Source organism: Rhinopithecus bieti, unplaced genomic scaffold (genome assembly GCF_001698545.2).
Source record: "Rhinopithecus bieti isolate Rb0 unplaced genomic scaffold, ASM169854v2 scaffold_11508, whole genome shotgun sequence".
NCBI lineage: Eukaryota > Metazoa > Chordata > Mammalia > Primates > Cercopithecidae > Rhinopithecus > Rhinopithecus bieti.
This window is the reverse complement of record NW_016806932.1, coordinates 477716-504475: the sequence shown is the minus strand read 5'-3', so window position 1 is coordinate 504475 and position 26760 is coordinate 477716. Positions and strand designations below refer to the sequence as shown.

The following is a 26760-nucleotide window of genomic DNA, read 5'->3' as shown; positions in this document are numbered from 1 at the left end:
GTCTCGCTCTGTCACCCAGGCTGGAGTGCTGTGGCTGGATCTCAGCTCACTGCAAGCTCCGCCTCCCGGGTTCACGCCATTCTCCTGCCTCAGCCTCCTCGGTAGCTGGGACCACAGGCGCCCACCACCTCACCCGGCTAGTTTTTTTTGTAGTTTTTAGTAGAGACGGGGTTTCACCGTGTTAGCCAGGATGGTCTCGATCTCCTGACCTCGTGATCCGCCCGTCTCGGCCTCCCAAAGTGCTGGGATTACAGGCTTGAGCCACTGAGCCCGGCCGTGTCTTTAATTTCTTAGTAATGCTTGCAGGGGTCCCCAACCCATGGACCAGTAGTGGTCTGTGGCCTGTTAGGAACTGACTGCACAGCAGGAGGTAAGTTGTGGGCAAGCAAGCATTACTGCCTGAGCTCTGCCTCCTGTCTGATCAGCTGCAGCATTGGATTTTCATAGGCGCTTGACCCTATTGTGAACTGTGCATGTGAGGGATGTGGGTTGTGCACTCCTTGTAAGAATCTAATACTCAATGATCTGAGGTGGAACAGTTTTATCCTGAAACCATCCCCCACTGCACTGTCCACCCTGGGTCCATGGAAAAACTGTCTTCCATGAAACCAGTCCCTGGTGCCAAAAAGGTTGGGGACTGCTGCCTTACAGTTTTCAATGTGTAAGTCTTTTGTCTTAAAGTCTGTTCAGGCTGCTGTAACAAAATACCTTAGACTGGGTAATTTATAGGTAACAGAAATTTATTGCTCACCAGTTTTGGAGGCTGGAAAGTCCAATATCAAGGATTTGGTGCCTAGTGAGTGTCTTCTTCCTCACAGATGGCACACTCGAGCTCTGTCCTCACATGGTGGAAGGGGAGCTTCCCAGACCTCTATTAAAGGGCACTAATCCCATTCATGAGGGAAGAGCCCTCTTGACCTTATCACCTCCCAAAGGCCTACTTCTTAATACCACCACATTGAGGATTACATTTCAACATACAACATACATCAACATACAAATGTGGGGGGAGACACATTCACACCATCGCATATCTCCTTGGTTAAGTTTATTCCTGAGTATTTTATTCTTTTTGATGCTATTGTAAATGGAATTGTTTAATTTTTTTGGATCATTCATTGCTACTGTATAGAAATACGACTGATTTTGTATCCTGCAGCTTTGCTGAATTTATGCTTCCGCTTGATCACACTATCCTCTGCTAGGGAAGAGCTAAGGTGAGCAAAATCCCCAACTTTCCTAGCCTTTAGGTGCAGCCTTTTCCTGGCTTTGCATTTGCCTTAGTGCTGCAGTTTCCCAGTTGGTTTCTAGAGTTCTCACAAAGATATTCTGGCCCATATATTGTTAACTTAGTGTCTCTGGGAGAATGAGGACATGGAATTCCCAAGTCCATCATCTTGCTGACATTACTCCCATCTACTAGCATTAGCAAAAAAACTAGTATGATTCGTATATATTTACATATACAAATATGCTAATAAAATTTGATTCATATGATATTCACATATATGAATATGCTAATAAAATTTCAGAGTATATTGATAAAAAATGCTTATCCAACAAGTTTTACTTACCTACTTACCTCCCGGTGGTCTGTAATAAAATCAACCTCATTCTTAGAGATGATTAAGTTTGGCTTAATACAAAATTTTCCCAAATATGGCCAAAAAAACTCAGATTTTAACTCTTGAATCCTGGGAACCTCAACCAGAAATTTTCTCGTGATTATTGTAGAAAAAAATTTTCCTCTGGTTGGGGAAGGTTTTGATATCCCCAGTGTAATGTACCTTCCCTAATTATTTTGAAAACTACTATAGTAACATTAGAAATCCTGTGTTTAGTTTTGAGAAAACACTCAAACAGGAAGCACCTGTTAAATGGGAGGCATTGAAACATTAGCTTTGTATCACATGCACTTTTATTACTTTAGGTAACATATTTTTTAACTCATTGAAATTTTGATTTCAATTTCTAAGTGATTATAAGTTCCAGTGGACTAAATGCATTCTAGTTGATCTTGTTTTGTGATCACTCTACTGCTGATTAGAATCTCTACTAGAAATTTTGTTTTTTCAAGAGGAGGAACAAAGAGCAGAAACGGGATAAGTAAAATTTTAACTATCTTCTTAGGTTCAATTGTATTGCTATAGTGAGAGAACTCCATAGCAGGCAGAAGAGGACAAAGGCGTGATGCATATTCGATGAGTAATGCACTTATAAGTTTCTTTAAATATAAAACATATTGAAGATAATACTCTATTTCTAGCTAAGGTTATAGTCTTGTCTTTTCACAAGAGTAAATATCCTTGACGACAGGTACCACCTCTATTCAAAATTGATTGCTCCCAACCCTCACTTCCACACTACCCCATACATTTGGAGGCAGGCACTAGATTGAGCTCAATAAATGTTTTGAGGAGTAACAGAGTTACCACAACAGCTTCAGTTAAACTTAGAGCTATTTCTACTTGTCTGATAAAGTGTCATTTTTTGTTCTGCAGTCTCTCCCTAATGAATCCTTCTTTCTAGTAATTCTTAACGTTCTATTGGAACTCTAAAACAGTTCAAAAGAGAGCAGGCATAGAGCCATACCAGTCATTTCCAAGATAAAAATGGTCTTACATAAGATTCTAAAGAAAGTCCACTCTTTGTATCTTTCAAAATGGCTTCAAGTGTTTTGCCATTTAAAAGTAGTCTCATCTGATTACAGCATTATTTAATTGGCTTATGAAAGTAGGTAGAAACTCAAAATTATTACTAATAGTGAAGTCATGACTTTTTAAGAGATTGAGACAGCACATAAAATTGGAGAAAATTCTTCTTTATTGAAAATACCAGTAATACTGACAGACTTCAAAAGCAATTCACGCTTCCAGAATACAAAGTACTTAATACATATTTTCAAACCTGTTTGCATTTCAAACAAAGTTAGCGTTTTTGTAAATCAAATGTGATAACCCGACTAAAAATGTTTTCCAGCTTTATTATTTAAGGAGCTGCACAACCTTTAAAGGGGGGACCAGGAGGCAGGCAGAGACATAGAATGCACCCAGGACTGCGCAGCAGTCTACAGCAACATATCCCACAACTTCGATGCTGGAAACACAACTACTGCACAAGACAGCTGCCCTCCAGTGTCAGGATCCTGTGAAACAGCATATCAAAAGATCGCCAGCTTCTTGTAATTTACACACTTTCATTTAGGATTGCTTTTTGAAGAAAATCTTTAAGAATGCCATTGTAATTTAATATCCAGAACCCTGAATTTAAAAAACTAATGAAAGAAATTAACTGTTACCATCAAAATGGTTGTTGCTGAGCTGTGTGAGTAGGAATTCTATGCTTTTTTAGATGCAAGAAAATTAACACATAATGCAAGTTTAATTTGAAATCACACAAGTTATGTATGTAGGCTCAGATAGTAGCAATGTTCACTTTTATTACTAATAGCTTAACTGAAACAGCCATCTATTCATTCCTCCAGCAGGAATAGCAGCACCAAGATCTTCTAAAATTCTTTACATATAAAGCTTAAGTCATTATCCAAGTCCCATCTTTGCATGCTCCAATTCTTGTTATCTTATTTAACATAAAAGCAACAGGATTTGGAGAGTTACTATTTGCTGTATTAAAACAGTTACACAGCATCTTGTACTGTCAAAAAGCAAAATACTTGAGTGGCAGCCTGTCTTCACAGCTCTAAACTTGAAGCTGCCAAACAGTCACTGCTTGTGCCAGCAGTGGGTTTTCCACAGAAAAATAGCAGAAACTAAAGGAATCATGGCACAATGGATTTCTGAATTATTTTGTCTACCATTGGTCCTGGGGTTTAGTACCTTCCCCTTGTAGACTGTATCTGCTGATCATTCCAGAATCATCTTTAATGAAGGAAAGGCATCAAGTCATATAGCGGGTAATGGCTCTAAGAGCATAAAGGAGTTCTGCTTGCATCCTAGCTTCTATAAGAAGCAGATTAACATGAACCTGAATATAAAATACAACATCATATAAGGAAGGGTTACAAACATTCACAATCAGTTTTTCAGTGAATCTAATGAACACATAAAATAAGTACACGTCCTACACTTCCTATGTAGTACAGAATAACTTATCCTTGGGTTTGTTGAACAGATTATCAATTTCTCAAAACAGCTGTCTTTTTTTTTTTTTTTTTTTTTCTGATACACAGTTTCACTCTTTCCCAGGCTCGAGTGCACTGGCATGATCTTGGCTCACTGCAACCTCCACATCCTGGGTTCAGGCAATTCTCATGCCTCAGCCTCCCAAGTAGCTGGGACTACAGGCGCATGCCACCATGCCCAACTAATTTTTTGGTATTTTTAGTATCACCATGTTGGACAGGCTGGTCTTGAACTCCTGAGCTGAAGTGATCTGCCTGCCTTGGCCTCCCAAAGTGCTGGGATTATAGATGTGAGCCACCATGCCCGCCCTAACATTCTTTTTGGATAGATGGTTTGAGCTTTCATTTATATTTTACCATATTTCCTGGAGGTTTGTTACATGTCAAAAAATCTAAACACTGTTTTATCAGAATAACAACTTCCCCTGCCAAATCATTATTCAGTAATTTCTATAAAGATGTTTCAAAGAGAACAGACACTTCTACATATACACAGCTTTTATAAAACAGTCTTTCTTCTACATGCTTACAGCCATGCCAGCACTTCTGAAGATGGGCCAGCCCACCTGTGCTCCCTATCTTTATTCTTTTACTCTATCACCATAATGAAGTTCCCTTCTGAAGGGGTACCTGAGACAGCTGTCCTGGAATGTTCTTCTTTGGGTTGGGAGGGGTGATGGAAAGGGTTTCAGACCAATTAGGTTAGGTGAAGGAGACTACGAATCATTGCTAAGTTACAGAGTAAACAAGCCACAATAGGCACATACCTTCTCAGAGTGCTTGAATTGCCTCCAGAAGCTTTCATACATTCTTTTGGTAACCTTTTCAGGAGTACAAACAACAGTTTTGATATAAACTTTAAAGCTACGATCCAATAGCTGGTTAATTTCACCATAGTCATAATCATCGTATCTGTTGAAAGACATAAGGAGAATTATGATATTTTCAGTGTATAACCTGTTTTCATGTTACAAAAGTATACACATCAATAATTAATGCTGTATTTTTTCCCTCTTTGTGTAGGCAGCTGTCCCCAAAAATGATAGAGCTTTACAACTGCAGGTGGATGAGTGAGTATAAAGGGATAAGAAACAGAGTACTTAGGGAGAGTCACAGAACATTTTCTACTACCCAAGTAAATCATTCCTGAAAGCTGACAATATTAACGTAGCACTGGGTACCAAGCAGTAGTATACATCTGCAATCATGAATATGCAACCACACTGAGGAACAAACTATTATTGAGATGGAGTCTTGCCCTGTCGCCCAGGCTGGAGTGCAGTGGTGCTATCTTGGCTTACTGCAACTTCCGCTTCCTGGGTTCAAGCGATTTTCTCACCTCAGCCTCCTGAGAAGCTAGGATTACAGGTGTGTGCCACCATGCCCAGCTAATTTTTGTATTTTTAGTAGAGACAGGGTATCACCATATTGGCCAGGCTAGTCTAAAACTCCTGACCTCAAGTGATCCGCCCGCCTTGGCTTCCCAAAGTACTGGGATTATGGGCGTGACCCACTGCGCCTGGCTGAACAAATTCTGAAAACAGATTTTGAGTATTATCAAAATTAAACAAAATAATTATGTTTGTTATTGGTACTAGTACATTCTCTATATATACATATAGAGAAATTCACTTGTGTAAATAAAAATAATTAGAATTACTTTACTCATGTTTCTAGGAGTTTCTGGGGTCAAATGAGAAAAAAGGCAGGGGCTGCAGGGAGAAGGATGGTCTGTACTTAGGGGAGCCTATCCTGCTTTAAGCCAAGATGGCTGCATGTACCAGTTGTCTGCTTTGCTGCACTGGGTAATGGATTCCTGATGACATAGGTACTGAAGTCTCCTATTGAGTTTTCAGTGGAAAGGGGAGAAAGGTCTTGCAAAGCTGGTTCTACAACCATTCAGGAGGCTAAAGTCAATAGTCTGGCTACTGATTAGTGGGAAATTAGTTTAAAGTTGGTCAGATGTACCTCAAATGCCAGATCGGTTTAGAGTAGATTAACTAGGGTTTGTAGGTTTTGACCAGACTCTCTAATAAAATGAATAGAAAGCCTGATTTTACAGCAAAAATAGTTAACTAGTAAGCACTGTAGCTCGGAGTTTGTGTGCATGTGTGAGAAGGTGGTATACGATGACTGCATTTTCATTATAACATAATAAAAACCTAACAGCAAGGACATGAAAGTTTTGCATTTTGATTAGGTATTATGAGAGCAAATAATCCTCAGAGGGAGCCTAAGAACAGCCAGAGGGGCAATATAAGGGTACTAATTTCCAAGGAGGTAGAAACATAAATGTATCAGGAGACAGATGATATGAAGAGAAAAGATACTAAAGGTGTTCAGTGACAAACTTTGTTCTAGGACCAGCTTGCTTGTCCTCCCTTTCCTGGAGGCAGCTGTCATTCAACTCTTGTCAAATTCCCTAACTCTCCCTCCTGCCTAGCTAGGAAAGAGGAGAAAAAACTAGGTTGCAATAAAGTGGTTCTTTGAAGCATAAATAGCATAAAAATAAGTTAGAGGGGAGGGGATGGGTTTTGATTATGTGTGTGTCCATGTGCACATGCACTCCAAGCACTTGAATAATTTGGCCCAGAGGAAAACATCTCTTTATAAACACAGAAAGACTAACCTTATTCCAAACATGCAGTGAATATAGTTCCAAATTGCCCGCCTAAGCATTGAGGTATCAACATCTTTGTGCATTGCCATTGTATTATAAGTAAGATTGTAGGCAATGTGAAATTTTTCATCAATCAACTGTCCCACATCTGGATAAAGGCGATTTACCAAAGAATAACCATGATCTTCCCAGCAATAGTCCTAAATACAGGGAATAGAACAAATGTGAATAATTAAAATGTGGTCAAGTACAGTTCTGTATCTACAGCTCTGTAGTATGGTAAAAATGATTGTCATTTGGCTGACCAACTAACTGGCTTTCATCCCTAACTCCCAGCTTCTTGCACTCCAATCTTTTTTCAATTTCTATACTGCAACATGCAAAAGGTTGTGTTTTATAACTCAGTGAGTTTAAAAACTAATAGTCTCATCTCAAAAAAAAAAACTAGTAGTCTCCTCCCCTTACACATCGGCCTTTCTCTCTTTCATTCTCTCTCCACTCAGCCCCCAGATGTGACCATCTTGGGAGTCCCCTCTCCTTTTCCATTGCTGCAGCCATTCAAATAATGAGTAAGTGTGTTTTAAGAGACAAGGTCTCACTCTGTTGCCCAGGCTGGAGTGCAATGGTGTGATCACAGCTCACTGCAGCCTCCAACTCCTGGGATCAAACGATCCTCCCTGCCTTAGCCTCCTGAGTAACTGGAACTACAGGCACAGGCCACCTTGCTTGGATACTGTTTAAAATTATTTGTAGAGGTAGGGTCTTGTTTGGCTGCCCATGCTAGTCTTGAATGCTTGGCCTCAGTGATTTTCCCATCTTGGTCTCTCAAAGTGCTGGGATTACACGTGGGAGCCACCAGATCTGGCCAAATTTTGTGAATTTTTAATTCAACACATCCATCACCCATTCCTTCTCCTACCCCCACTTCTGCCTTTTAGCCCTATTAACTGAGTCTCCTAATTAGTTTTCCTATATTAAATCTCCTTGCCTCCTTTCTTTCTACCTGAAACAAGACTTAATAAGCCCCTACTTCTTTGTTGCTTTCCTAAAAACACCTCTTTGATATTATGCCATCACTCTGGTCAAAGCCTACAAACCCCACATAATCTACTGTAAACTGCTTTCGCATGTAAGGCACACCTAACCAATTTTAAACATACACCACTAATCAGAAGTAGGAATCTTTAGCTTGAAGCTCACAGCAGCCAGCCAATCTCTTTGTAATTCCTTCCTTCGCTCTATCCCTCAACCTAAAGCTTAATTATTGTCTGTTCTCTTCTACTTACAATACCCTTTTTACCATCCAAATTCTTCAAATCCTAATGTCTCTCCATAAAATTTCCAGCCCACATGATGTCTTCAATTTCTAATCTATTGTATAATTATTCTATAACTCTTCCTTGTGCCTAAATTTTGTCCCTTAGTTTATTTTTATTTTTTGAGACAGGATCCCACTCTATCACCCAGGCTGGAGTGCAGTGGCTCCATCAGGGCTCACCGCAGCCTCAACCTTCCAGGCTCAAGTGATCTTCCCACCTCAGCCTCCTAAGTAGATGGGACCACAGGTACATGCCACCACACCTGGCTAATTTTATTTTATTTTATTTTTGTGTGGACACAAGGTTTCCCCTTGTTGGCCAGGCTGGTCTTGGAATGCCTCGGCTCAGGCAATCCACCTGCCTCAGCCTCCCAAGGTGCTGGGATTACAGGTGGGAGCCAGTATGAGGCCCGTTAGTTTCTTGAGCAAAGAAACAAAATCTTATGGTTCTCAAATATTTTCATAATTCTGGTAAAATAGTTATTATTTAACACTGGCCCCTAACAATATTTGGGAATGCTGGGAGTATCAACTCATCTGAATTAAATACTTACACAATAAAAATTTTAAGATACACATACACTGAAACTACAGTATGATTCCATGGATGGATTAGAAACAGTTTTTCAGCTTTTATTCTGAAACAAGAAGAGATACTGCCTGCAAAGCACTTAGCATAGTTCTTAAATCTAAGTGGCTCTTTTGTATTTTAAGTCAGACTGAGATGTTTCTAGTCAATCATGTGCATACAAGTTGCAATTTTACCTGGACACGAAATGTTGGAACATGCATCCCATGTCTAGAGAAATCTTTATAGCCATAACTAGTATCCTCAAAATGACGAGATACATCTCTTGCTGGTGTAACTTCATCATCATCTGGGGAAAAAGACCATTGAAAGGTTTTTAAAAATAGGATGCTAGTTAAAATTGACTTTACCCAAAGCAAGTAAAAATGGCATAACCCTTTCTCTGTTACTGAGTAACCAATATCAACCAAAATAGTCTTACAATTATACAAAGTAGTTTACTTGCTAGTAAATAGAATGTAGTTAAAGGAGATTCTCTGTTATAAAATGAAAACTCATAGTCGAATTCTCTGCCTTTTTATGCCTCTTTTCATAGACCCGTCTTCTCTCTCCTCCCATTCCAATTATAGTATTTTTATTAGACTTCTACTTATTTTCAAAGTTATGAACCATACTTTTGGATTTAATTTTTTTTTTTTTTTTTTTTTTTTTTTTTTTTTTTTGAGACGGAGTTTCTCGCCTGTTCGCCAGGGCTGGAGTGCAGTTGGCCGGGAATTTCTTTCAGCTCCAACTGCCAAGCTCCGCCTCCCGGGTTTACGCCATTCTCCTGCCCTCAGGCCCTCCGAAGTAGCTTGGGACTAACAGGCGCCCACCACCCTCGGCCCGGCTTAGTTTTTTTTGCATTTTTAAGTTAGAAGCGGGGTTTTTCACCGTGTAAGCCAGGATGGGTCTCGATCTCCTTGACCTCGTGGTCCGCCCGTCTCGGCCTCCCAAAAGTGCTGGGATTACAGGCTTGAGCCACCGCGCCTGGCCACTTTTGGATAATTTTAAGATAACTATAAAATCAGCTATGCTTCAAAATTTAGCATTTAGATTATTTTTGTTGAATATTAATGACATATAATATGTAACATGATCAAAGAAAGAAATCCCATGAGTTAACATTTTTACAGTGCTGCCTGCACTGTGCCTAAGACTTTCTGAACTATCATCATGTTTAGGAGTTGATGAGATTATAGTTTCATGTAAGTGTAGCATTAGATGACAACTCTACATCTTTAGGCATGGAAACAAAAATTTTTCCTGGAAGAAAAACAAGCTAACGTCCAACCTCCATTTAAACAAATTTGATTGTTTCTTTGCTATTAAGAAGCTTGGTGCTCTTTCTCCCACTCTATTATTGTCAAAATACATCTGGAGACATTTTATAAACTGTTTCTCCTTTAAATTACCTGGTTTATATATTGTCTCCTGTAGCCTGCATATAGATAAAGGTTAAACATAGAGGATTTAGGTTGTTGTTGGTTAATAAATATCTCCTTTTCACAAATGATACTTTTTGTTGTTGTTTTTTGTTTTTTTAGAGACGAGAGTCTTGCTATGTTGCCCAAACTAGTCTGGAATGACTGGCTTCAAGGCGATCCTCCCACCTCAGCTTCTTGAGTGGCTGGTACCACAGGTACAAACTACCATGCCCCCAAAAAATCACAGAATTTTAATGCTGGAAGCAGTCTTGGGACTATTTCCTCATGTTAAAGAAGAGAAGCATGGGCAATATAGCAAGACTTCCATCTCTACAAAAAAAATTTAAAAATTAACTAGGCGTGGTGGCATATGTTTGTAGTCCTAGCTACTCAGGAAGCTGAGGCAGGATGATCGCTTGAGCCTAGGAGCTACAGTCATGCCACTGCACTCCAGCCTGGCAACAAAGCAAGATGCTGTTTCTTAAAAAAAAAAAAAAAAAAAAAAAAAAAAAAAAGAGAGAGAGAAAAAAGAAGGCACTCATATGTTAAGTGACTTAGCCAAGTTCACAAAGGTTATCAGAAGTAATTTTAGTACCAGTCCTCCCTCTTAGTCTAGGCTGTTTTCACTTATGGCCTTTTCTTAGTTGCTTGCTTTAAGAATTATTTATAAATAGGAATATCTATGCAATACCCTCTCTAAAAGGAAGGACATATTTAGATTGATGCTTTAAAAGTCATTTAAATTCCTTAAACAAAAAGTTGAGTTTGCAATAATTATATTGACTATGCAATGGTTGTTCTTACCTGAAGAGAAGACAAACATGCTCTCTCTTTTTTCTATTTCAAAACGTGAAGCCATCTCTTCCTGACTTGCCTCTTCTTCATCTCGACATTCCTGTAACTGCCTCATCTTTTCCATGAGGGCTTCAACCTCAAAGAAAGAATCACTCACCTGAAGAAAAAGTACAATTAATGTTACACGTGGCAGACACAGAATATATATGAATTATCTTTTAAGTCTGTCTCATAAGAATTTATATCTTTTATTTCTTTTTTTGAGACAAAGAGTCTTGCTCCATCGCCCAAGCTGGAGTGCAGTGGTGAGATCTCTGCTCACTGCAAGCTCCGCCTCCCGGGTTTATGCCATTCTCCTGCCTCAGCCTCCTGAGTAGCTGGGACTACAGGTGCCTGCGGCCATGCCCGGCTAATTTTTTGTGTTTTTTAGTAGAGATGGGGTTTCACTGTGTTAGCCAGGATGGTCTCGATCTCCTGACCTTGTGATCTGCCCGCCTCAGCCTCCCAAAGTGCTGGGACTACAGGTGTGAGCCACCGTGCCTGGCCAGAATTTATGTCTTAATAGAATATAGGGAAAATATTCTTATAATTTTAATGTACATTAATGAATAAAAAACTATTTTGGCCTATTAGGAATATAGACATGCAGATTTTAAAATATAAAAAAAACATGATTTTAAGAACACATTCTAATGCTTTTACCTTACAAGATTAGCAATAATGTCATTACTATTTATGCTGTTTTAAAAACTAAACACTGCTTGTCAATTTAAAACAACTGCATAAGTTAACTTCTACTTGCTTAATCTTTAAATAAATAAGATACACAAAGTATAAGTGACTTTGCATCAACTGTGTACACTGGACATACATATTGTCAATGTGTCTGTCATCTTTAATAGCTCTATTTATACAATTTACCAATTAAACATGAAAGATGTCTTTACATGGCTAGAGTTGGCCACCTGACCTCTGCAATGGATCTGGCAGCTGTCACTTGCTGGGATGACTAGAGCAGTGTCACACATAGAGTAATGGGTCTGACAAAGGACTGGCCAAGTTGTTTTGCACTAGTCAAACCAGTTATACTTCTATACCCTGCTGCATTCTTGCCACAAAAGCTAGATCAAATCTATACAATTTATATCTTTCTTATAAATAAAATGAATATATTAAGAAGTCTGGGTTGGGCTAGTGGCTCATGCCTGTAATCCCAGCATTTTGGGAGACCAAGGCAGGAGAAATCACTTGAGCCCAGGAGGAGTTCAAGGCTGCAGTGAGCTGTGATTGTGCCACTGTACTCCAGCCTGGACAACAGAGAGAGACTTTGTCTCAAAAAGGAAAAACAAACAAAAAAAAGTCTTAATCTCAAATCTCAATGTATATATACAAAATTAATGTTTCCCCTTTTATGAAATGATTTTGCCAGGAATGTTTTTAAGACCTCTATCTCCCATTCTTCCTGGCTTCCACCCATTGATCCTTCAGGTAGCAGCTTACAACCTTCTAAACACTATCATTTACCCCACTATCAAATTAGATTCTAACACAACCCTCTCCTCTTTCCTTCAGAGGACCAATCATAATTTATAATTGTTATTTGCATGATATTGATTTAATGCTGGCTCCCTTCCCAGACCGAACCTTCATAAAGGTAGGAGATCTGTTTGGTTTACTTGTATATATCCCAAGCCTAGCATAGTACCTGGTACATAGTAGATATTCAAGAAATACTTGTTGGAGAATGACTGTCAGGATAATTCTACATTAAGAGACAATCTATATCACATGTGCTTTACATTTTTCTTTTGATCCAAACAGTTATGCTGAAATGCTCAGTATTAAGCCCCTTCTCTAAGACTTTCACGATGGGAAGTGTTTCTGCGATGGTACTGAAGATTCTTCTGGTGCATGCATGCATTTTCCCCCTAATTATTCCTGACACATGGTCAGTAACCAAATAAAAAATGAGCTGAAAAGGATTAGGTTTCATGATAGGATGACTCAAAGTTTAAAAAAGGTCTCCATCAACTCACATTATCTCTCACTAATTTATTTTGTTTACCCATTCTCCTCCTAAAGAGCCCAAATTGTAAGTATTCTTAGGAAAGATAATTCTTGATATTATATTGAAATAAGAGGGAAATGAAACAAAGTAGGTTTCTTTGTTCCTTGACTGATCTGCCAAAGTTGTTAGGATTTAAAAAATTACGGCATTTCATTTTAATATTAAAATGTTAAAACTGTGTAAGAATTTTTTTTTTCCCTTTATAAATTACCCAGTCTTGGGTATGTCTTTATTAGCAGCATGAGAACAGAATAATACACCAATACTTAGAAGCAACCAATGTGTCCTTCAGTAGCTACTGGAATAAAGAAACATTGGTACATCCAGAAAATAAAAAATTATTCAGTGCTAAAAAGAAACTAGGTATCAAGCCATGAACAGACATGGAAGAAGTTTAAATGCATATTACTAAGTGAAAGAAGCCAATCTGAAAAGGCTACATACTGTATGATTCCAACTATATAACATTCTGGAAAAGGCAAAACTATGGAGACAGTAAAAAAAGAAGTAAGTAGTTGCCAGGGTTGGGAGGGATGGAAAATTCTTGTTTGTTTGTTACCATTTGTATCTGAAGAGCTATGTCAGATACTGGATATGTACCTAAAAAACAAGCCATATCAGCTCACTGTCAGGTGTCATCAGTGTGGGCCATAAACCTTCTAAAAGTATCCAACTTACCTGGGAATAGGAAGCTTATCTATTAGAGAAATAAAAATCATCTTCTTTCACTCTTCACTCTTTTAATAGAAGGAGAACTAGAAACAATCAAGTACTTTTTTCTTTAGCCTTGTACTAAATGATTGGTAGCACGGACAAGAATCCATCTCCTAGCATTCTAGCAACTGAATACTCTCTCTTGGATCCTCTTCTGACTGCCAAGCTTTGATAAATAATCAGTGGCCATATGCAGGTCTATAACATGAATCTAGGCAGCTCAAAGGATGGTGAAACTGATGGTCTTTGGCAGTGTCAGGACAGTGCTATGATCAACCTTGGGAAAATTATTCTTTCTTGTGCTAATTTCACCATATGTAAATGCTACCTCTTATTTAGCACCTCACAAATGCTCAGTGTTGTACTTGGCATTTTACTTCTTTAGAGACGTTTCATTTAAACCTCACAATAACTTTGTGTTTTACTTTTATTTAGAGATGAAATAACTGAGATTCAATAACTTGCCTGAAGTCAAATATGTAAGTTAAAGGCAATTCAACCTGTCAAATATATTTCAAAGGGATAACTCAGAAAATGCATGCAAAGCATTCAGATGGCTGTGGTACTGCTTCTAAAATTTATTTTTGAAGCATAAAATAAACACCTGCTTTTTTGCTACAGCAAAAGAATGCAGGAGGGGATTCTGATTCATCATATATAGGAATTAAAAGTTGCTTATAGAAAACTGAACTTGCTCTGTTTCAAAGGAGTAACAAACTGAGAATATATAAAAGCCAGGAAGATAAGGAATAGAGGTGAAAGCATTTTAACACATTTACATTCACCTGATATCACCTTCTATATTGGTGCAAAGTTAAACATGAAAAAAAGTATTTTAAAGAGAGAAATTTCCAGATCAAAGTTGATTAAATCTTCTGAAAGATAAAAAATTAAGAAGTCAGACTGTTTATTTTGTGCAAAAGAGAAGAATGTGATTGGCACAAAAAGTCTTCACCACCAGGCCACACTATTTTCAGCCTTCCCTCATGTCACTGTAGTAGCCAGTCAATATTATTTGGCTCTGATGGGACACATGCTATTGGCTCCTGATCCTAAAATTATCTAAGTGTAAACTCCTAGAGGGTCTTAGAGTCTTGTACATCACTTTTGTGTAATTTTGTATATCACCTAGACTAGTGATGAGCATGTGAGGCAGTCAATAAAACCTTACTGAATGAATTGATATAGGGGCCCAATATCACCACAGTCTTAACAGGGTGGGTTTTTCTAAGAAGCCAACTGAAGAAATAATATAACAGCAATTATTGTGATTAGTTTTATGACAATCTCATGACAAATAATACTTACAGAAACATTTTCTGCTGAGTTGACCGGCATCTCATCCACACTGTGATTGCCATTTGTAATGTCACAGATGCAGTAGTTGCTAACAGAAGGAGGTCTGAATGTGTGGCCACCATCACAATGAATTTCTGGACTGATTCCACAGCCAAATGTGAACGAGGCAAGAGAATGATAGTGTGTGAGTAAAACTACTGCATGTACCAGTTCCGCAAGGGACCAGCTGTGCTCTTCAGCTTTTAAAAGTCCCTTAGGGGGGAAAAAAAATATATTTTGTAGTGGGGTGTGGTAAAAGTATACAGTTCATTTCAGTATTTAATTTATTGAAAACAGATACCATACAAAGTCTAGTATAAAATTATCATTTGAAATATGTAGAACCCAGAATTTGCTAGTTTTTATGAATATGCATTCACAAATACAACTTAACATAATCTGTTAAGACATTCACTATTATTTTGATTTTCTGAAATATTGACTTAAAATATAAGAGAATGCATTTTGCTTAAAAGTGGTTGCTGTATTTCAGATGCTGGATTATGAATGAATTACTGTGTTGTTAGTTCAAAATCTCAAAGCAAATGTAATAAATTTGTGTTTATAAGTAGAAGCTGCTGTTTGAAATACCTGTGCTTTATTATAAGGCCTCCTCAAGGAATTTTTAAGATAGTGGCTTGAACAACTTGATTAAATACTCCTAACTCATCAAAAAGTTATACATAAATTCTATAATTCTTCTATTCAATTCTGTCACTTCTGCTTCATTATCTATTTTGTAATCTTGTATAATTTTTCCTTGACAATATATAATAGGCATTGTATTTAATATATTCAAATCTTATCTTCTTGATAATAATTCTTATAATTATCTAATATGTATCTTATTCTATAAAATAGATAAGACAAAAGCATGCATCCTTTAAAGGAATTTATAGTGCATGCTTAGACTTTTTAGAGAACATCAATCTACTTATTACATCTATTACCTCTATTAATAGAATAGAACCAGAACAAACTAGTTTAACATGGCATTTCTTTACAGACATAACATAATGATGCGTAACAATGAGGATGGCCGACTTCACCACTTACTCAGAATGGCTGCAAATCCAACACTGACACCAGTGCTGGCAAGATTGTGGGCCAACAGGAATGCTGCTTTCACTGCTGGTCGCGAACGCAAACCGATACCACTTTGCGGAGACCCGTGTTCGACGGCTCCTTCTTACATGACGGTCAAACGTCACTGGCTTGCGCCCTGAGCCCGTCCGATATTACCCACAAATTGCACCACTCCTAGTTATTTACGCGCCCTAAATGAGGTGAAAACTTTTGTCGACCAAAAAAAAAAAAAAAAACAAAAAAAAAGAAAAAAAAAAAAACCTATACATGGAAGTGTTTATAGCGCCAGCCGGTTTATCTGTAATTGCCCAAAAACTGCGCCCGGCCCCAGCGACACCAGATTATCCTGCTCCCGACGATATGTGGAATGGGCCATGAACAAATATATGCGATATAACCATACAATAGAGAATCTATCCAGCTGAATAAAAAGAAATGAACTATTCAGTCATGAAAAAGCATGAAGCCAGCCTCTAAATGGATGCCTACTAGATGAAAGAAAGCCAGTCTGAAAATAGAGACCGCGCTACGCACTGACTTTTATATGATTCCACTGTATTGCATTCTGGAAAGGTAAACATACTGATACAGCAAAAATAAAAAAGATGAGTGACTGGCGCGGGTTGCAGGGGTTTAGGGAAGGGGAAAGGGATGAACAGGAGGCAACCCAGGCATTTTAGGAGTACGATAACCTTTCCATATGTACTGTAATGCGCCAATGCCGGTGGACATTATTGTGAATACACCATATGTGATGGTTAGGAACCATACAATGCAAAGACTGACCTAATGTGAACGTATAGAGCTTACTAGTTAATATATCAGATTACAGCCAAATGTACTACAGAAATGCTAAAGCAGAAGAAAATGCTGCCCCACCTGTGCGGAAAAGGCTCAGGGGGTAGAAAATTAGGAACTCTCTGTACTTTTCTGCACAATTTTTCTGCCCTAATCCAAAATCCTGCCTCTTAAACAAGTATGAAAGCCTCCCAAGATAGATTACCCCACTGCTTACCTCAATGTGTTCTTTGGTAATAAGCCGAAGGTCTATGGGCTAACACTTTGTTAAGTTCTCCTAAATTCTGTAGTTTTGAGGAGCATTCTCTAAACCATTGAGCCACTTTGCGGGTCCCCACCAAACATGAGGAATCATTTACATGCAAGGTTCACTAAGTAGGAGCACTGATGTCTTGCCGCCAGCCTCAGAGAAACAAAAAGCATTATTCTAATTATAAATTATTAAAACCTTGAAGTAACTACATATTCCTTCTTTATTTTACACATGCAAAAGAGCTAATGTAAGTTATATTAGTAATGTTTTTCAAATTTCCATTAAACTACAGAAATGCAGTTTTCTATATCAAATATTTTAAAATTCAAAATACAGTAAGAACCTTATAAATATTCCAAGAACAAACAAAATATCTGATAGAAGTATTTGAACTTCTATTAGACATTTTATTTATATACTTTCAGAACTTCCGATTAAGAAGAAATTTCAATTAAGGTGCCAATCATAAAATAATGGAATATTATTTACAAATTGAACAGGAAGCACCACTTATGCCAATGTGAACTATTTATAATGATGAAACAACTTTTGTTCTACTTATTTAATGAAGAATGGTTCTCAGCAATGAGAAAAGAACAAGTAGAAATACTTGTTTCTCTTTCTGTTATAATTGAGAGCATACTTATTTAAAATAGGAAAACAGAGACTATGTAACAGGAATCATATTATACATCATAATCTAAGTATTTATCCCTGTGTTTAAAGCATTAACTGTCTCTTAAAGAGATTAATAAAATAGCAAAAGAATTTTCACTGAATGTTTACAAACCATTATTCCAATGTAGTGCCGATAATGTAGGGGTAACGGCCCATCCATTTGCAGTAGATAGTGTTGAGTTTTTAAGAAACTTTCTAAATATTGTGGGTGGAAAACCATCACTAACGTAATGTTATCCAAACGGCCCAAAGCAGCAAAAGAATCTGCAAATAAAGCATGCATCTGTGCGTCTTCACTCCCCACTTGGAGGATCTGTAATGAGAGAAAAACCACGGTTACTGAAATTGTAAATTGGTGTTAAGGGAAGAAAATATACATGGGCTGTACTCTAAGTATCATTTAGAAGCAGATTAAATTTGGCTTAAGAAAGAGGGGTTACAGATTTAAACTCAACTGGTTGAAAGATACAGAAGAATAAACAGTTACATATTATATAGTAGGGGATAAACAACAAAGGCTGAACATTAAAGGCCATCTAGATAGGCTGCTTGCAGAGTTGGCCAGAATCCAGATAAAGAAGCAGATTTAGATTATCAAACTTGCAGAGCTTGCAAACACTAAAGCCTTTCTTTACAAAACTGCCTATTCTCGCTCAATTTAAGGAGAACTAAAATTAACTAATAGCATACAATCCTTACAAAAATAAAGCATAGATGCTTTTACACATATATAGAATTAAAGATCCAATCTAGCATTGATATCAGCCTGTGGAGATGGTCAAGACTAAGTAACTCAGGTTATGGGCACACCTAAACAAGATCTAAATATAAGCAGATGGAGTATCACTGGTCAAAAACCAATCTTGGCTTTACTTGATTAAATATGGGTGTTAAAAATACATCATGAAATTACTAGAAATCAACACAAGTACAACAGCTTTTTATTCCCACACATTCACTGCCAAAGCATGATTAACTGCAACCAACTCTGACTAAAACATGTTGTTGACCAACAGTTTTCAGATGCCACGATGTGGGTCATGAAAGCTCTTCCTTAAAAGCATACAGTTCACTATGTACTTTCACAAACAACATACCTCCTTTTCTGGGATGAATCTGCTTGGTCCCTGTCCTAGTGGTCGAGGAATTCTAATGCCAAGTTCCTAGAAAAGAAAATTACACCATCTCAGGCCTTTGGCAGTAAACAAAATGAACCGAGGCTAAAGGAATGGGAGGGAAAAACCACCAGTTGAACAGAGACAGGCTTGTTTTGGTGGTTTGTTTTCATGGCTGTATATACATACCAACTCTTCTGTTAGCATTGCATAGTTAACAACAGCTTATAATACCACTCTGACTAAAAACAATAAAACCTGTTTCACTAAAACCAGAGTTTTGCATAAAGTACTTGGCAGAAACTCTAGAACAGAAAGTTCAGCACATAGCAGCCAACCAACCCTGTGGATCATCAGTGATACAAAATAATACCAGTGTGTTTGTACATCTAAAACTCAACCAACCCAAATATCAATCCCTGTGTGTCGTCAGAAAATGAAAAAGCAGTACTTCCACCTAGGCGTCTTAAACTAGAAGAAGTGTAACTATTATTACATCTAAAACAACACCTCACAGAATGTAAATTTACGAAAAATAAAAACTAAATTCACAAGAGACAGCATTACAGGGCATGTTTTCTCTGTAGTTAAATAATTTTAGAGAAACTCATTTTGTTTGTAAGTTTGCCTTAAGTTTTTTTTTTATTTATAGGATGTCATCAACCTTGCCCATATTATATTTTAGAGAAGCTCAAATAATTGAAAAATAGTTTTCTGACATTTGACACAGTGACTCTAGAATCCTGTACCTTATGTGACGGTATAGTATGGTTAACAAGAACTGAAAATCTGTTAGGGTTTCCTTTCCCTCCCTCACCCTCCCCATATAGTGTGCTTACAGAAACAAAACCAAAATAATATATTTCAACTTTCTGTTGTTGTTTTGAGGTATGTCCTATCTAGTGTCATTTAAAAATTTTTTTAGAATTTATACAATTAAAGATTAACCCCTTCACTCATATATATTATATATATATAATTAAATACTCATATAATTCTACTCTCTCGTTACTGCTTTTAAAAGTTCTTCATGATATAAACCAGGTATCTGCCTTTTAAAGAAAAAAGTGGGGATGGGGTGGGGGTGGATTCACAGAGAGAAGGACATGTGGCAGCAATCCAAGAAATCAGGTCCCAGCAAATGAAAATCTTTAAAGAATAGACTTTTAAAAATTAAGCAGGAAGGACAAAAGTGAAGATAATCTTTATTAGCAGAAATCAAGATTCAAAGTAGTCTATATTTGCCAACAGAATTCATAAAATGATATTTAAATAAAATAATCTTATACTGGAGGTTGGTGATTTCTCCTTGGTTATTCCATCCTTACACTGAAGATAGTAATGCTTTAACATTATACCCTTCATTACAGGAGGCACTTAATTCACTGGTCTGGCCACGTATTTGTTTCAATTTTAATATTCTGTAATAAATGCCAGAGGACATCCCTGTTATTCAATATATAATTTTGGCACCAATAGCAGCCATTTATATACAATGATGACTCTTAGCTTTTCTAACTGCTGAATTTCTGATCCAATTACATACATTTGAAACAACACCTGTTGGATAAAACTAAGGCTAAAATTAACATTTATCCCCTCTAATTTCTTTAATCTTGAAAACTGTCTTATTTAAACAAAATGTATTTTAGGAAAATGCCTGTTTCAAGGGTTTATTACCATTTTATAACTAAGAGACTTGGGACTTTAGTATACGAAAAGGTGTCATTTCAAATGGGGAAAAATGAATTATTCAACAAATGATCTTGGGACAACTGGAGAGCCATTCAGAAAAAAAGTGAAGCTGGAACACTATAACATGCTTTACCCCACAATAAATCAGAGTTAAATATAAGAAAAAAATGAAAACTTAGAAAGAAAGCAAAAAAAAATTACAGTACTAAAAGAAAACACTCATGGAGTGCAGCAGGCCTAAGAATGCCACAAAAGCCAAAAGTCATAAAATATAAGATTGATAAATTTAATGACATAAAAAGAAAGACTTTCACATGGGGAAAATAAATATATACAAAGTCAAAAGTAAACAGAAAGCTAGGAATTATATCTGCCACTCAAATAACAAAGGGCTAAATTTTAAAGAAAGACTACTATAAATCAGTAAGAAAATCCCCAACTATCTTTTTTTTTTTTTTGAGACGGAGTCTCGCTCTGTCACCCAGGATGGAGTGCAGTGGTGTGATCTCGGCTCACTGCAGCCTCCTCCTCCTGGGTTCAAGCGATTCTCCGGTCTCCCCAGTAGCTAGGACCACAGGCATATGCTAGCACACTCGGCTAATTTTTTGTATTTTTAGTAGAGATGAGGTTTCACCATGTTAGCCAGGATGGTCTTGATCTCCTGACCTCGTGATCTGCCTGCCTCGACCTCCCAAAGTGCTGGGATTACAGGTGTGAGCCACCGCGCCCGACCAACAATCTTATTTTAAAAATGAGCAAACAACATGGACAGTTCAAGGAAAAGAAAAGAAAATGCCTGACACTCAAAGATAAAACAACTGCAAGTTAACTATGCTGAGATACCATTTTCCTCCAAAAAGATTGCTTAGGATCAAAAAGTTTGATCACAGGCTGTATTGGAGAGAGGGTAGAGAAATAGTCATTAATTGTTTGTATATTGCTGATGAGAGTGTTTTGAAGTATGAGAAAAAAGAGTATAGAGTATATATTACTACAACCTCTAGGAAGGGCAATTTGCAATACTGATCAAAATTAAAAAGTCCTATAGCCTTTGAATCAACAATTCCATCCTAAGTGTGTTAACCTACAGATGTGCTCACATTTGTGAAATGCCATATGTAAAAGGATAATCACTGCAACACTGTTTCTAATAGTACAAGGCTGAAAACAATCTCAGTGTTCATCAATAGAAGGCTGTTTCAATAAAGTTCAGCATGACCATAATAGAGTAGCATGCAGTCTTTAGAAAAGAATGAAGCACTTTTACATGAGTTGACTTTAAAAGCTCTTCAAGTTATATTATGATAATAGGGAAGGGAAGGAGAAGCAAAGTGCATAATATGTAAAATGTTATCTGTAAGCAGGAAAAAAAACCTCACCGATTCAATTTCTAGGCCTTTATCTTACAAATACATTAGCAGCATGAAAGGTAGTCATCTTTTTAAAAATGTGACCAGATTGACAGCACATAGGTTTAGAAACAAAGAGGTATACAAATTATATTATTCTGGTTTTATTTCTCTACCAAATATATAGTTTATATGCCAAATTATTATAAAACCATAGGTTTACAATTCCAAGAAGGTGGCTATGAATGCTTGAGAAACAGAATATTTCCTATATTTATGGCAAGAGTTCTATGTAATTCTTGTCTTTATAAGTCCATCCTATTGCTAAATTTAGTGAGCATATTGATAACACTGTCTCCCTTCTTCTTTAGCCTCCAAATTGAAGAGTCCTAATCTGTAAAATAGGGATGATGACAAAATAATAATACCATCAATCCCAACTACATCATATTATAAACTATAGAAAATTTTACAAATTATACAAAAGTGAGTCTTTTATTATAGATTCTAGTCTTATTTTAGGTATAAGGTCTAACAGATTTGGCTGTTTAATTTCTCAGAAGTAGCACAGGAAGAGAGGGTGGTAAAGTGGGGTTTCTAGACTGTGGCTGGTACCCTAACACTAGTCAATGATATCTGAGAACCAAATTGCCTTTTAGTTTTCTGCTTATTTCTTGAATAACATTGAAAAAGCAACTAGGGCTCATAATAATAAATAGCAATAGCAGCAGCAGCAGCTAGCACAAAGTATTTATGAGCTGAGCACTGTTTTAAATTATATTACCTGTAAACAAAGACCATGTGTCTATGATACTAAAGTTTAGAAACAGTATTTGGTGTTCTACAATATTTATGAAAAAGTCGAGTCTTACATTAATCCTTACCTTAATCTATGAAGCAGGTACTATTATTATCTCCATTTAGCATAACTAACTGATGAAAGTCCTGAGATTTTTTTTAAACTTATTTTTACTTTTTTTTAAATTATACTTTAAGTTCTAGGGTACATGTGCACTAAGTGCAGGTTTGCTACATATGTATACCTGTGCCATGTTGGTGTGCTGCACCCATCAACTTCGTCATTTACATTAGGTATATCTCCTAATGCTATCCCTCCCCCCACCCCACGACAGGCCCCGGTGTGTGATGTTCCCCACCCTGTGTCCAAGGAAAGCCCTGAGATTTGAACTCAAACATTCTGGCTTAGTCAGTACTAGTGAGTGGTGGAGATGGGGGCTGAATCCATGACATCTGGTTCTAGAGTTGGTATCTTTCATTATTACTCTTTTGAGCCTCTTTAAGACTTCTTGATACCCTGGAGATTCTTATAGATACTGCTGTTATTATACAGTAGTATTCTTGGTTTATAAAAAGTTTCCATTTTCTAGAAAACTCACTTTTGAAACACTTCTTGGTCACATGTTAAATTGGTTACAACTCTTTTCTAGTAGATGCTGATCAAAAAAGGCACTGCAGGTGTTCGATGGGGTCATCATAAGCCAAACTAAATACATTTCATAACTTCCTATTTAGGTTAATTCAATTATTCCTTCATCTGTAGCTGTAAGAAACTTAACTACAGACTTTGAACAAATTTTGGCCAATCCAGATTCTAGGAGGCAGAGCTGCCACCAACAAATGGCCTTGTTGAAAAGCAGATGTAGATACTAATCACAGCACTAACCTCACAGGCTCTATGTGAAGGTGTGGCTGGAAAACTAACATGAGAACTAACAGTCTTTTCCCCTCAACAACCTAATAACCATCTTTGAAAGAGACAACAACAGTTTCCACCATCACAATATTACTTCTGATATGTTGCCTCAGTGTATAATGCAAAACACTAATTTTCAGAGTGAAAATTCTTAGTGAATGTTGACAGTAGTACCACAGAAAGACTATGTATTTAATTGTATCATTGTATGAATCAATGTTTGTGTACTGAAAAGAACTGTTCCAGTCAGATGTTTCAAATTTGTGAGATACATTTATGCATCTATACCAATATCCTTAAGTGAAATAACGAATGACAAGTGCAAAATGAAAGCATTGTTGGCTTACAGTATCTACCCACCTGCAAAATTAGTTGAGAAGTAAAAATACACAAATAATTTGAATCATTTTGTTTTCCTCACTACACTATCACTGTTGTGATTATCACAACATTCACAGTAATTTTATTTTTTAAATTCAAAACCAGCATGTGTTTTTTGAAAACATTTCAACAAGGTAAAGATATGTTATATAAAAAGTGAAAGTTCCCATCTCACTCTCCCTTCTCTGAGAGATTGCCTAAAGCTGGGTGCTGGGCTTTTGACATTCAAAAATGTTAAATAGAAATTGAGCGATCTAGAAGTGTTAGAAAGAAATATGCCTACTATAGCAAAGTGTACTAATAATTGTTAATATTGTCATTAATACTTGAGTAATTTGAAGCAAATACTGAAAGTCCAGTACTTTTTTTTTTTTTTTTTTTTTTGCCTTCTATGAACTGCTATTTTAGAAAACACACTTACTTTAAGTTACTGCATTTGTAATACTTAGGCCATATTTGTGCCCTACACTTTGCTCAGGAGTTCCGTTTCTGGAAAGTGTTTAATTTAAAAGCATTATGGAAGCTAGCTATTTGAAAGAATTGTGTTATTCTTTTTGTAAAGTGAATAGTTTTCCTATAAAGCATTCCTTCTTAATTTATCTTCCCACATGTTGGGATGTGTTAAAAATGAAATACAACTATACAAAGTTCCCTGGTTTCCTGAACACAATCCCATAAGTGCTGTAACAATATGCAAGCCAAAATCTATTTCTTTATCTTTTAGTTTACATGGCTATCTTTAGAAATTCCAGATCTGGGCAAGAACCAGGACTCTGCACACAAACATCAGCAGAAATAACAGATCTATTCAAGCATGATGATTAGGGCTCACTTCTCAAAAAGAGAAAAGATCTATTATGACCCGCAAACAGAAACTGTAAATGTTAATTCAACACTTTCATACTGTTTTCACTTTTGGTAAAATTTCCAAAGCAATATTGTAAGAGACTTTCAAAGATTGTTTTATCATCTGTAAACAAGGAACATGTAATATGTCCATAAATGTTAAAATCTCGAAAAAATATTTAGTGCTTTACAACCTTCATGACAAAGTGTCTTCATTTAAGTTTCTATGAATATACATAGTATACTGATAATAGACTCCATTAAAGAAATTACGAAACCACGTCATTTTAATGGGCAAAGCTGCAGAGAGAAGAATTCACATTTAGATTTCTTGAACTAAGGCAATACTCTCACAGCATCTGATTTCAATTCAAATTTAAGGTTCGAGTTTTACCTAAGGTTACATTAGTAACTTTCAAATGGTTTCCTATTTGCAACCACTTAGAAAAAACACAAAATGTTACAATTAAGTACCTCTTTCTGAAGGCCAATTCAGAAAAGGGATGGCTTAATACGCAAGAGTAGACCCTGTGCATAACGTCATAGAGCTTGCAGGACACACTTATTTCAGGCAACAGCAGCTCTTCCCAGAGTCAAATTTGTTTTTTTTCTCTCTCTGTGTGTGTGTGTGTGTGTGTGTGTGTGTGTGTGTGTTTTAAGTAGGAGGCAAAGGGGGTGAATGTGGCTACATAATCTGTTTTGACAAGACGTCGAGGGGCCATATCCACAGGCTGTTTCACCCTCAGACTGAGGTCTGTTGGGTTTCTGACTTGTGGAGACTTGTCCACAGGACATTATTATTTACGCTTTGAAGACTTTCATTTACATGACCGGGGTCGCAGTCTCTCCCAGCTTAGCATCTTCTTGCCCAGGGACGACACACGGTGCGCCGGTCTCCCACCCACCGCAGGCAACCCCTTCCCCGAAGGGCGTGGGAGGGCCGGGACGCTGCTCCCCAGGCGCCCGCCCGCCCTACCTGGGGAGCGTTTTCGGATGCTGACCGGCAGCGACTGTGAAGAGGTGACGTGATCTCCGTGTTGCACAGGGCAGTTCGGCCGGGTGCTCACCCGCCCAGGTACCCAGCCGCCCGCTCAGCCCCTCGCCCAGGTACCTCGTCGTGGTCGCCGCCCCCGCCGCACTGCTTGCAGCCCAGCAGCTCAGAGACCGCCAGCGGGGCCGTGTACGCCTCGTTCGCGGCGGTGGCCAGGCGCATGTCGGCGCGGGGACGGCTGCGGACGCACGCAGGCGGCGAGCGCTGGGAAGCCGGCCGCGGCTCTGGGCTGCAGCGCCTCAGTCAGCACGGACGGCGAGGGGCGGGGCGGCGCCGACAAACAAGCCGCGCGGGCCCGCCCCGCGCCCGTCACTTCACCACCCTGGCGGCCAGGCAAGCCAATGCGGGCCCACGACTCCGCAAAGCCCCGCCCCCCCGGCGCGGAGGCGAGGAGCTGGCTGTCTGAGGCGACGAGGTGAAAAATCACCTCGGGGGCCCAGGTCCCCCACCAACTGCTAATTCTCAGGTACGGAATGGGCTCTGGAAGGCAGCGAGGTGAGCGTGGACTGTCAGGAAGGTGCAGCACGAGTCTTCGGGCTTCAGGGACAGGGGAATCTGCCTGCTACACCCCCGCTCGGCCATTTACCTAGAGCCAAACAGCAGCCAACCTCGAGACTGACCCTGACAGCACCAGGAGTAATGAAGTTCTCTGTAAATTCGATAAACTATTGAAATTTCCCTTCTTCCTTTCCCATTATGCCCAAACGACGCTGAATGGGCGGCAGAATGCAGCAACATGTACGGGACCTTGGCTTATAATCAATGCAAAATTCATTTTGGTAAGCTACGTAAAAGCTATAAATATCAC

At 38.0% G+C, this 26760-nt stretch overlaps 1 protein-coding gene across 1 annotated transcript; it reads right to left on the bottom strand.

Annotated features, from left to right (window-relative positions):
- Window positions 1-2800: 2800 nt before the first annotated feature.
- On the bottom strand, window positions 2801-26760 carry SESN1 (sestrin 1). Its single transcript, XM_017878732.1, is given in 13 exon segments — window positions 2801-3984; window positions 4909-5053; window positions 6771-6961; window positions 8845-8957; window positions 10876-11023; window positions 14957-15199; window positions 17088-17114; window positions 17116-17165; window positions 17168-17195; window positions 17198-17271; window positions 17913-18114; window positions 18899-18964; window positions 26013-26760. Coding segments are annotated over 13 exon segments (1476 nt in total). The 5' UTR covers window positions 26115-26760; the 3' UTR covers window positions 2801-3897.